General features: G+C 45.2%; 1 protein-coding gene across 1 annotated transcript in view; it reads left to right on the top strand.

The window, feature by feature from the left end:
- Nucleotides 1-974: 974 nt before the first annotated feature.
- LOC128686426 (potassium voltage-gated channel protein Shal) overlaps nucleotides 975-13,863 on the top strand; it is a 116,899-nt gene continuing 104,010 nt past the window's right edge. Inside the window, exon 1 of the mRNA XM_053773346.2 lies at nucleotides 975-1,134. Within this exon, the coding sequence (XP_053629321.1) occupies nucleotides 982-1,134 (153 nt within the window). The 5' untranslated portion in view covers nucleotides 975-981. The remainder of the gene's footprint in view (nucleotides 1,135-13,863) is intronic.

The following is a 13,863-nucleotide window of genomic DNA, read 5'->3' as shown; positions in this document are numbered from 1 at the left end:
TTTTATTATTATTATTATTATTATTATTATTATTATTATTATTATTATTATTATTATTACGAAGAATTACTAAAGAGGGTCATAAAGCGCCTGGGATATGTAAGGCAATCAGGTTTAGTCTTAGGAAAAGTGGGTAGGTTCACTTTCTTGGATCTAGAGCCCTTTATCCGATGTGATATTGTCTTGGATGCCTTGATGCCGATGATGGACTTTTGATTCATGGAACTGGAACTATCCCTCTCCTTCCTTAGATCAACCTTGATTAAATCTTCGTCCCCAGATACTGTAGTATTCTTCTAGAGTCAATACTTCTCCCATGATTATAATAACAATAATAATAAGAAATATTATAATAATCCTTCAGGAAAATTCTCAGGAAAATATCTTAAAAAATATAGGTACTTCAGTTTACAGGCAGCCAGGTATAATAACTAAGACTTTTATGAGTTAGGTTATGAGTGAAAATCAATGGGTTTTATGGCTTGTGGTGTTGGAGTAACTGAAGTGTCATTCATGAAGAAATTCAGCGAAATCGGTTACCCGAACTTTAGTGCTGGAGGTGCGAAGTACAGTGTTTGCACTCTAAAGGAATGGAGGCGATGTTGCAGCTCAAAGATTCATTTGAATCATGATGTACGCGCACTGCTGATAAGACAGCAACTGGATGAATAATGATGAATGTGTTTCTTTCATTAAGACATCCCTACCTTATTGGGAGGCGGCCGGTGTGGTACAAAAAAAAAATAATACTAGTCTTTTTCATCCAAACTTTCTCTTACAATGTGACGCAATATTGCAGACTAAAGTTTTAATCCGCTCCTTTTCCACGTTCGTTGTCACAGACGAGGCTACTTGTTTTTGGCAGCGTTCAGTAATTTTTGAAACCACCTTTCTTCCTTACCATGACCCTGATGAATTTCACGTCAACATATCCACAATATTTCTAACTTTGTTGTCTGGTCTGCCCACAGGTACGGAGATATGGTTCCTCATACACCCACGGGTAAGATCGTGGGTGGCGTGTGTTCGCTCTCCGGAGTGTTGGTGATCGCGCTGCCTGTGCCTGTCATCGTCTCCAACTTCTCCAGAATTTATCATCAGAACCAGCGAGCGGACAAGAGGAAAGCTCAGAAGGTAATATCCTCAGGAATGTTTGGTACCATTATGTGTAGGATGTTGTGTTCTGCTTAGATCCTGTTAAAATCCTGTAGGAAGAGATCATCTATTCACAACTAGCCCACAAATTGAGGATTAACATTGAATGATGCTTCGGTCCGTCCAGGAAAATTATCAAGTCGTGAATGTCTTAATAACAGTTGAGGACGGTCCGGAATGTCGTCCTATTTAGATCCCCTATTTGCAGCTTAATTGTGAATTTCTCCAGTTACGGCATAGTGACTTTCATTCTTCGGTGAGATTATTCCTCAGTGTCTCAGCTTTTCAGAATGCCTTCGTGTTCATAAGTCCACTTCGTGACAAACACATGGCAAATTAGTTAATTTTAAAATGGCCTGTAATTTCTGTTAAAAGCATTGGCTGCTGTGTCGGCGAGTTGCCACCAGTCTCTGGTATCGTGTTGACAGTTTCGGTGACTACGAGAATCTCGGCGTTCATTTATCCACTCTTTTCGTCGTTGTTGTTACTTTTATCGCTGTCGTTACGGTATGTGTATTTTTGTTCAGTAGGCCTTTTGCCATTATTTAATATAGAGTACTTTTTAATATGATGAACTTTTTTACTTATCAACATGGAGCTGTCCACTTGCCAAGTAGAAAGAACTCCAAATGTGAAGTAAGTAACTGTCCACTTATCTAGAGTGCAGAAATACCCACTTATCAGGAATTAGAAATCTCCCAATTCTGAATGAAAATTCAATGTCCACTTAACAACAAGGACTCCTTGTTAACTTATCACCGAAGATTTACTCTTTGGTGTTACCGAAAACTTCCTGTCCATTTATCAAAAATGAACATTCCGTCCACTTATCAATAATTAGTCTCTCTTCACTAAAGACATATTAATCCACGTTCACTTAGCATCAGGGAGTTAAAGTCCACCTGTCTGAAAGTTGTCTCTATCCCCTTGTTAACAAGAAGTTCCCGTCCCTTTGCAAATGCGGATTCTCTGTCGAATTATCGACGAAGAATTCCTCTCTCCTTATATACATGGAGTCTGTCAAGTTATAAAGAGGGTATCCACGTTTTCAATTGCTGGCTGAGCCTAGCATCTCTCCTCCTCTTTGAGCATTGTTTTGTATTTCTCTTGTTATTTCCATCTGTTTGCTGTGCCTTTCTTTATCTTAGTCGTGCATACATGTCAGCCCTTCATCCTGCGTATTTCTTACTTCTAAACACTATTGATTATTGTAGTAATTTGGCTTAAAAATTACTAACGTTCCAGCGCTAGTTCATGGTCTCCTTTTTTTTTTTTATCTCCTCCACATACCTGCAGCATCCTCACATATCTGCAACATATTTAAACACCTGCAGTACACCTAAGTTCCCGTAATATCGCTACACACCAGCGACATTGCTACACACCAGCTACATTGCGACACCCTAGCAACATCGCTACATACCAGCAACACCGCTACACGCCACCAACATCGCTAGACACCAACAACATCGCTACACACCACCAACATCGCTACACACCACCAATATCGCTACACACCACCAACATCGCTACACACCACCAACATCGCTACACACCACCAACATCGTTGCACACCACCAACATCGCTACACGCCACCAACATCGCTAGACACCAACAACATCGCTACACACCACCAACATCGCTACACACCACCAATATCGCTACACACCACCAATATCGCTACACACCACCAATATCGCTACACACCACCAACATCGCTACACACCACCAACATCGCTACACACCACCAACATCGCTACATGCCACCAACATCGCTACATACCACCAACATCGTTACACACCACCAACATCGCTACACACCACCAACATCGCTACACACCACCAACATCGCTACATAACACCAACATCGCTACATACCACCAACATCGCTACATACCACCAACATCGCTACACACCAACATCGCTACATACCACCAACATCGTTACATACCACCAACATCGCTACATACCACCAACATCGCTATATACCAACAACATCGCTACATACCACCAACATCGCTACACACCACCAACATCGCTACATACAACCAACATCGCTACATACCACCAACATCGCTACATACCACCAACATCGTTACATACCACCAACATCGCTACATACCCCCAACATCGCTACACACCACCAACATCGTTACACACCACCAACATCGCTTCACACCACCAACATCGCTACACACCACCAACATCGCTACATACCACCAACATCGCTATATACCACCAACATCGCTACATACCACCAACATCACTACACACCACCAACATCGCTACACACCACCAACATCGCTACATACCACCAACATCGCTACATACCACCAACATCGCTACATACCACCAACATCGTTACATACCACCAACATCGCTACATACCACCAACATCGCTACACACCACCAACATCGTTACACACCAGCAACATCGCTACACACCACCAACATCGCTATATACCACCAACATCGCTACATACCACCAACATCGCTACACACCACCAACATCGCTACACACCACCAACATCGCTACATACCTCCAACATCGCTACATACCACCAACATCGCTACATACCACCAACATCGTTACATACCACCAACATCGCTACATACCACCAACATCGCTACACACCACCAACATCGTTACACACCACCAACATCGCTACACACCACCAACATCGCTACATACCACCAACATCGCTACATACCACCAACATCGCTACATACCACCAACATCGCTACATACCACCAACATCGGTACACACCACCAACATCGCTACACACCACCAACATCGCTACATACCACCAACATCGCTACATACCACCAACATCGCTATATACCACCAACATCGCTACACACCACCAACATCGCTACACACCACCAACATCGCTACACACCACCAACATCGCTACATACCACCAACATCGCTACACACCACCAACATCGCTACATACCACCAACATCGCTACATACCACCAACATCGCTACATACCACCAACATCGCTACATACCACCAACATCGGTACACACCACCAACATCGCTACACACCACCAACATCGCTACATACCACCAACATCGCTACACACCACCAACATCGCTACATACCACCAACATCGCTACATACCACCAACATCGCTACATACCACCAACATCGCTACTCACCACCAACATCGCTACACACCACCAACATCGCTACATACCACCAACATCGCTACATACCACCAACATCGCTACATACCACCAACATCGCTACACACCACCAACATCGCTACACACCACCAACATCGCTACATACCACCAACATCGCTACACACCACCAACATCTCTACATACCACCAACATCGCTACATACCACCAACATCGCTACATACCACCAACATCGCTACACACCACCAACATCGCTACATACCACCAACATTGCTACACACCACCAACATCTCTACATACCACCAACATCGCTACATACCACCAACATCGCTACATACCACCAACATCGCTACACACCACCAACATCGCTACATACCACCAACATCGCTACACACCACCAACATCGCTACACACCACCAACATCGCTACACACCACCAACATCGCTACACACCACCAACATCTCTACATACTACATACCACCAACATCGCTACATACCACCAACATCGCTACAGACCACCAACATCGCTACATACCACCAACATCGCTACATACCACCAACATCTACATCGCTACCACCAACATCGCTACACACCACCAACATCGCTACACACCACCAACATCGCTACATACCACCAACATCGCTACATACCACCAACATCGCTACATACCACCAACATCGCTACATACCACCAACATCGCTACATACCACCAACATCGGTACACACCACCAACATCGCTACACACCACCAACATCGCTACATACCACCAACATCGCTACACACCACCAACATCGCTACATACCACCAACATCGTTACATACCACCAACATCGCTACATACCACCAACATCGCTACACACCACCAACATCGTTACACACCACCAACATCGCTACATACCACCAACATCGCTACATACCACCAACATCGGTACACACCACCAACATCGCTACACACCACCAACATCGTTACACACCACCAACATCGCTACATACCCGCAGTATTGCTACATGTGTCCTCGCCTTTCTCTGCTTGCGTTTCACTATCGCAAAATTGTTTCAGTAACAATTGCAATATCTCGTTCAAACGTTATTAAAATATTTTTACTAACCTTATTCTACCATGTTTACTCTACCATGTGTACTCTACCATGTGTACTCTACCATGTGTACTCTACCATGTGTACTCTACCATGTGTACTCTACCATATGTACTCTACCATGTGTACTCTACCATGTGTACTCTACCATGTGTACTCTACTATGGGCCCACAGACATTCAAAAGATTTCGAACGGATATATTGACATTATTTTTTCGGCAGTTCGGATACCACAGTAACGTGACTATAAAGTTATTACTTTTTTTCCACACTAAGATGGAGTAAAGGAAATGGTTTGGTGCCGACACGGACGTTCTCACAGTCTAGCCTCCCAGCATTTAAAAAAAAAAGAAAACAAGACAGTGATACGGCTTATCATTGTATTTATAACAATGTTGCATTGGCAGCAGCGCATTTCAGGGACTAGACAATATATTAATTATTGTGCCATGACTGTGAATTTTGTCTTAATGGAATTAAGTGATGTGAGTTTTTGACACAGGAAATTGAAACACACTCTGATGACTGTTAACTCTCTTTCAGTCAGAAAATCATATTAAGCTCTTATATACACACACCTTAACAATTACTATTGAATATTTCTGTCTGTACATCCATATGTGGCTATGACATCTACATGTGTATGTAAGCATATACAAATTTAAAAATTCAAGTAACTACAAGTTAAACTAGAAGTCGTCTGATGTTATTTCCTAAAAAAAAAAAAAGGGCACATGTAACGAATCTCGGTGTAATTAAGTTAAGTGATGTTATCAGAATTACGTTTCAACATGACCTTTCAGTCCCACCATCACTTCACTCCACTGATGTGCAAATATTTTGTTATTGTATCAGCTATTATGAATTACTAGGAGCCTTTTGTTTTATGTCAACAAACGAGTTGTTACGGGATAAAGATGTGTTCAACAAGATGTCAGGGTGACTTCTGGCTGAACCTCACATGTCAGGGTGACTTCTGGCTGAACCTCACATGTCAGGGTGACTTCTGGCTGAACCTCACATGTCAGGGTGACTTCTGGCTGAACCTCACATGTCAGGGTGACTTCTGGCTGAACTTCACGTGTCAGGGTGACTTCTGGCTGAACCTCACATGTCAGGGTGACTTCTGGCTGAACCTCACATGTCAGGGTGACTTCTGGCTGAACCTCACATGTCAGGGTGACTTCTGGCTGAACCTCACATGTCAGGGTGACTTCTGGGTGAACCTCACATGTCAGGGTGACTTCTGGCTGAACCTCACATGTCAGGGTGACTTCTGGCTGAACCTCACATGTCAGGGTGACTTCTGGCTGGGCTTCACGTGTCAGGGTGACTTCTGGCTGAACCTCACATGTCAGGGTGACTTCTGGCTGAACCTCACATGTCAGGGTGACTTCTGGCTGAACCTCACATGTCAGGGTGACTTCTGGCTGAACCTCACATGTCAGGGTGACTTCTGGCTGAACCTCACATGTCAGGGTGACTTCTGGCTGAACCTCACATGTCAGGGTGACTTCTGGCTGGACCTCACATGTCAGGGTGACTTCTGGCTGGACCTCACATGTCAGGGTGACTTCTGGCTGAACCTCACATGTCAGGGTGACTTCTGGCTGGGCTTCACGTGTCAGGGTGACTTCTGGCTGAACCTCACATGTCAGGGTGACTTCTGGCTGAACCTCACATGTCAGGGTGACTTCTGGCTGAACCTCACATGTCAGGGTGACTTCTGGCTGGACCTCACATGTCAGGGTGACTTCTGGCTGGACCTCACATGTCAGGGTGACTTCTGGCTGAACCTCACATGTCAGGGTGACTTCTGGCTGGGCTTCACGTGTCAGGGTGACTTCTGGCTGAACCTCACATGTCAGGGTGACTTCTGGCTGAACCTCACATGTCAGGGTGACTTCTGGCTGAACCTCACATGTCAGGGTGACTTCTGGCTGAACCTCACATGTCAGGGTGACTTCTGGCTGAACCTCACATGTCAGGGTGACTTCTGGCTGAACCTCACATGTCAGGGTGACTTCTGGCTGAACCTCACATGTCAGGGTGACTTCTGGCTAAACCCCACATGTCAGGGTGACTTCTGGCTGAACCTCACGTGTCAGGGTGACTTCTGGCTGAACCTCACATGTCAGGGTGACTTCTGGCTGAACCTCACATGTCAGGGTGACTTCTGGCTGAACCTCACATGTCAGGGTGACTTCTGGCTGAACCTCACATGTCAGGGTGACTTCTGGCTGAACCTCACATGTCAGGGTGACTTCTGGCTGGGCTTCACGTGTCAGGGTGACTTCTGGCTGAACCTCACATGTCAGGGTGACTTCTGGCTGAACCTCACATGTCAGGGTGACTTCTGGCTGGGCTTCACGTGTCAGGGTGACTTCTGGCTGAACCTCACATGTCAGGGTGACTTCTGGCTGAACCTCACATGTCAGGGTGACTTCTGGCTGAACCGCACATGTCAGGGTGACATCTGGCTAAACCTCACATGTCAGGGTGACTTCTGGCTGAACCTCACATGTCAGGGTGACTTCTGGCTGAACCTCACATGTCAGGGTGACTTCTGGCTGAACCTCACATGTCAGGGTGACTTCTGGCTGAGCCTCACATGTCAGGGTGACTTCTGGCTGGGCTTCACGTGTCAGGGTGACTTCTGGCTGAACCTCACATGTCAGGGTGACTTCTGGCTGGGCTTCACGTGTCAGGGTGACTTCTGGCTGAACCTCACATGTCAGGGTGACTTCTGGCTGAGCCTCACATGTCAGGGTGACTTCTGGCTGGGCTTCACGTGTCAGGGTGACTTCTGGCTGAACCTCACATGTCAGGGTGACTTCTGGCTGAACCTCACATGTCAGGGTGACTTCTGGCTGGGCTTCACGTGTCAGGGTGACTTCTGGCTGAACCTCACATGTCAGGGTGACTTCTGGCTGAACCTCACATGTCAGGGTGACTTCTGGCTGAACCGCACATGTCAGGGTGACATCTGGCTAAACCTCACATGTCAGGGTGACTTCTGGCTGAACCTCACATGTCAGGGTGACTTCTGGCTGAACCTCACATGTCAGGGTGACTTCTGGCTGAACCTCACATGTCAGGGTGACTTCTGGCTGAACCTCACATGTCAGGGTGACTTCTGGCTGGGCTTCACGTGTCAGGGTGACTTCTGGCTGAACCTCACATGTCAGGGTGACTTCTGGCTGGGCTTCACGTGTCAGGGTGACTTCTGGCTGAACCTCACATGTCAGGGTGACTTCTGGCTGAGCCTCACATGTCAGGGTGACTTCTGGCTGGGCTTCACGTGTCAGAGTGACTTCTGGCTGAACCTCACATGTCAGGGTGACTTCTGGCTGAACCTCACATGTCAGGGTGACTTCTGGCTGGGCTTCACGTGTCAGGGTGACTTCTGGCTGAACCTCACATGTCAGGGTGACTTCTGGCTGAACCTCACATGTCAGGGTGACTTCTGGCTGAACCGCACATGTCAGGGTGACATCTGGCTAAACCTCACATGTCAGGGTGACTTCTGGCTGAACCTCACATGTCAGGGTGACTTCTGGCTGAACCTCACATGTCAGGGTGACTTCTGGCTGAACCTCACATGTCAGGGTGACTTCTGGCTGAACCTCACATGTCAGGGTGACTTCTGGCTGAACCTCACATGTCAGGGTGACTTCTGATTGGGCTTCACGTGTCAGGGTGACTTCTGGCTGAACCTCACATGTCAGGGTGACTTCTGGCTGGGCTTCACGTGTCAGGGTGACTTCTGGCTGAACCTCACATGTCAGGGTGACTTCTGGCTGGGCTTCACGTGTCAGGGTGACTTCTGGCTGAACCTCACATGTCAGGGAGACTTCTGGCTGGGCTTCACGTGTCAGGGTGACTTCTGGCTGAACCTCATATGTCAGGGTGACTTCTGGCTGGGCTTCACGTGTCAGGGTAACTTCTGGCTGAACCTCACATGTCAGGGTGACTTCTGGCTGGGCTTCACGTGTCAAGGTGGCTTCTGGCTGGGCTTCACGTGTCAGGGTGACTTCTGGCTGGGCTTCACGTGTCAGGGTGACTTCTGGCTGGGCTTCACGTGTCAGGGTGACTTCTGGCTGGGCTTCACGTGTCAGGGTGACTTCTGGCTGGGCTTCACGTGTCAGGGTGACTTCTGGCTGGGCTTCACGTGTCAGGGTGACTTCTGGCTGGGCTTCACGTGTCAGGGTAACTTCTGGCTGAACCTCACATGTCAGGGTGACTTCTGGCTGGGCTTCACGTGTCAAGGTGGCTTCTGGCTGGGCTTCACGTGTCAGGGTGACTTCTGGCTGGGCTTCACGTGTCAGGGTGACTTCTGGCTGGGCTTCACGTGTCAAGGTGACTTCTGGCTGGGCTTCACGTGTCAGGGTGACTTCTGGCTGGGCTTCACGTGTCAGGGTGACTTCTGGCTGGGCTTCACGTGTCAGGTTGACTTCTGGCTGGGCTTCACGTGTCAGGGTGACTTCTGGCTGGGCTTCACGTGTCAGGGTGACTTCTGACTGGGCTTCACGTGTCAGGGTGACTTCTGGCTGGGCCTCACGTGTCAGGGTGACTTCTGGCTGGGCTTCACGTGTCAGGGTGACTTCTGGCTGGGCTTCACGTGTCAGGTTGACTTCTGGCTGGGCTTCACGTGTCAGGGTGACTTCTGGCTGGGCTTCACGTGTCAGGGTGACTTCTGACTGGGCTTCACGTGTCAAGGTGGCTTCTGGCTGGGCTTCACGTGTCAGGGTGACTTCTGGCTGGGCTTCACGTGTCAGGGTGACTTCTGGCTGGGCTTCACGTGTCAAGGTGACTTCTGGCTGGGCTTCACGTGTCAGGGTGACTTCTGGCTGGGCTTCACGTGTCAGGGTGACTTCTGGCTGGGCTTCACGTGTCAGGTTGACTTCTGGCTGGGCTTCACGTGTCAGGGTGACTTCTGGCTGGGCTTCACGTGTCAGGGTGACTTCTGACTGGGCTTCACGTGTCAGGGTGACTTCTGGCTGGGCCTCACGTGTCAGGGTGACTTCTGGCTGGGCTTCACGTGTCAGGGTGACTTCTGGCTGGGCTTCACGTGTCAGGGTGACTTCTGGCTGGGCTTCACGTGTCAGGGTGACTTCTGGCTGGGCTTCACGTGTCAGGGTGACTTCTGGCTGGGCTTCACGTGTCAGGGTGACTTCTGGCTGGGCTTCACGTGTCAGGGTGAATTCTACTGGATTTCATATGTAATAACCTCACTTCACAAGAGATCAACTATTAATATACTTCCTTTACAAGAGACAGCTGTTGCTTTGTCTTGGTCAAAAGATTTCTAGTCTATCGCAGTACAAACTACAGTGACCTGCTGTAGCTCACATAGGGCGTGTGACCTCTTCCCTTCTAAGATTTTTTTTTTCTGTGTTAGGCAAACTAAAATGTACAGTGAACCTGCATCCTCTTATTATATGATAAGTCATCCCATGCTATATGAGCTACGTAAGTGCTGCAGTGGATCCATAAAGTTTTACCATGTAAGAAGAATTTTACAAAAAAAAAAATCACCATGATCAAAATGTAGGTAGATATTTTTTGGAAGAGTACACCACGAGAATCTTGTACACCATCATGGAGTTCTCTCAGTTATGGCATAAGTTCAGTTTGTGCAGCTGTGTAATAACTCTGGCAAATTGTTGTTCTTGTCTGGAATTTCTGTAGTGGCTGAAGAAGAAACAAGAGAGTCGAAGGTTGACAGCTGGTAAACTAGCCTTGGATGATAAGCCGCTGAGTGTATGATGTTTTAGTAACAGAAAATCACTGTACACACATTAACATAGAACGTGATACTATCGCAGTGAGTTCAGTTGGGGATTATTAAGTGTTGTACAGTGTTCCAGTAAGAGGTCATCGGATGAACGATCACGTCGATGTAAAGAATTTGATAAGAGGAGCTGAAATGCGCTACTTCTCATCTTCCGGCCATTTCAAAAACCAGTGAGAACTTCCAGTGTCTTTGTCTCATATTAACCTCGATATCTGTCGCTCTGCCCAAATATTTTGCAGCCTGAGTGTAACTCACTGTCGTCTATGGATGTCCATCAGGATTTCAATACATGCGCAAAACGCATAAGAAAATAGAAGGTTAAAAAGTCTTCAGTTCCAAATGAAGATGTGTCAAGGATGGAAGAAAATGAAAACTCTTGTAGCCAAAAGTGTTAGATAATGAAGTGGGGAAAATAATGCCAAGTGTATCGTTCCGAAAATTACCACGTCGTTAAGGAATTTTTATAGATACGAAAAGAAAAAAACCACCATGACTCCAGAAATGGAAATAACACGATTGCAAACCTCGGAAAATGTGAAATTAGAACCCATGGCGAGTGAGTTGTAAAACTCCACATGCCAGTACGTGAGTTTCACGACTCACCCGCCATGGGTTCAAATCCCACCCGCTCCGCAGTTTGTTTAGAAATATAAAAAAAATAATAAAAAAAAAAGATTTAGGAATAAGTAAAAATAATTTACACTGACAAATTTCTGATAAGAATTAATAAATAGCATTATTTAAAAAAAAAAAGATGAAATATATACTAAATATACGAGAGAAAATAAACTATTATTATAATCATAAGGAAGCGCTAAACCCTTAAGGGCCACTGTGCTGCAGGGCATAGTGTGCAAAAAAAGTTTAATATGCTTGATTAAGAGAATATAAAGAAAGTAATCTTCTTCAAGACGGTATCACGGTGTCACTACAGTCTTGTTCAATAGTATTTCGGCAGGAATTTCCTTGTTAATATTAAGGAACCATAATTAAGAATATTTGAATGCATTTTTTTTTTGGGGGGGGGGGAATAAATTTATCCATTGAAAAGAAAAAAAAATGGGGTACTAATGTTGGGCGTTGAAAAATAAAATTTATTTTAATTTGCAGAAAATTGTAAAGATTGATAAAAGTAATTATAGAAAGTTTAAATAACAGGTTTTCACTTACTAACTTTTTCTAGGTGATATGTAACTTCAGATGCTGTGATTTTTAATGATTTCTTGAATGTTATATATTTAATACTAATTTTTAAAATTGATTTATCTTATGATGACTTGTATATTTTTTATTTTATTTAGTCAAAATCATAATATGAGGAAGTAACAGTTATATTTAGTTAAAAAAATGATTGTATGCAAAAAAAGTTAGATTTTATTATGTTAATAAAAGTGGTGTTGGGCAAACATTATTTTTTGAGATGCTAAAGGGGAAAAATGTAAGGTAAAGTTCGTATTTTAAAGTTAAATTCATACTTGATAAATAATAGTGAATTGAAAGCTGTCTGAAAGAGAAATTCAGGCGCTGAGGATGTTAGGTTGAAGAAGAAGGAAGAGAATGTACTGCAGTTGATCATTGAAACTGTGATGTCTGTGCTGTTCTGGAAAGAGAGTTAACGAATGAATGATGGTAAATGTATTCTTCTTCTGCTGGTCTCCATGCCTCGGTGGTAAACAGCTGATGTTGTAAAGAATAAGGATTGTTACTTTCTGAGTGACACTCGAAGAAAGTCACGAGAGAAACTGTCACAGGAACACATTGATGTCAGTCACTGAAGAGACACCATGGGTAGTAGACTGTCGTTCCACACAGTGAGTACTAGGCTGTCATATAGGATGGTAAAAGAGAAAATCCGTATTAGGCTAAATTTACGCAGGCTCATGTTATGTAAGGTGTAACTTCGTTTTAAAATAATGTATATATATATATATATATAGTGCCCACGAAACGAGTGATATTGATCAATAACAACACTGCACTAGCCAAGGAGTCGAACCCATGCTTCTTTGGCCCGCCTCACGGTGAGCGAAAACTCATGACGCTCTAGTCCACGGAACCACACAATCCTTAACAATGCTTGGCTGGATGCGCCATTGTTAAGGATTGTGTGGTTCCGTGGACTAGAGCGTCATGAGTTTTCGCTCACCATGAGGCTGGAAAAAGCAGCATGGGTTCGACTCCTTGGCTAGTGTTATTATATATATGAAACATTAAACCAGTGTGTCATTCAAGGCAAGGTATAGCAGAAGCTTAGTTCTCCGTCCTATAATCGCTAGACAGCCAAGCTTCCTTTACGTTTTGGTTCCTAGAGTGGAGAGTGTGACTGTGTTGTGTAGGGCAAACTCTCGTTTGCTGACTTTAAACAAGCTAGGCTTCTGAAATACTAATAGTGAACTTAAATATATGTAGGTTAGTTGTACCTCTTGTGTTGTATGCAAGACAATGTCAGGTGACGGTCCTGTATAGACTGAGATTTATGAACATTTATTTAGCCCTATCTAACCAACTGTTTGACTGTTTACTTTGGCTTATATTGTTTTGTCTTTGATGTTGACAAGGGGAAGGTAAGTGTTTATACATCTACACACTTATAAACACAGTAAATATTACATTAGTATACGTCAACACACTGGTAATCAGAGTAGTGATCCACTCCAACA

The sequence above is a fragment of the Cherax quadricarinatus genome, chromosome 17 (genome assembly GCF_038502225.1).
Source record: "Cherax quadricarinatus isolate ZL_2023a chromosome 17, ASM3850222v1, whole genome shotgun sequence".
NCBI classification, from domain to species: Eukaryota; Metazoa; Arthropoda; class Malacostraca; order Decapoda; family Parastacidae; genus Cherax; species Cherax quadricarinatus.
This window is presented reverse-complemented; position numbering and strand designations above follow the sequence as displayed.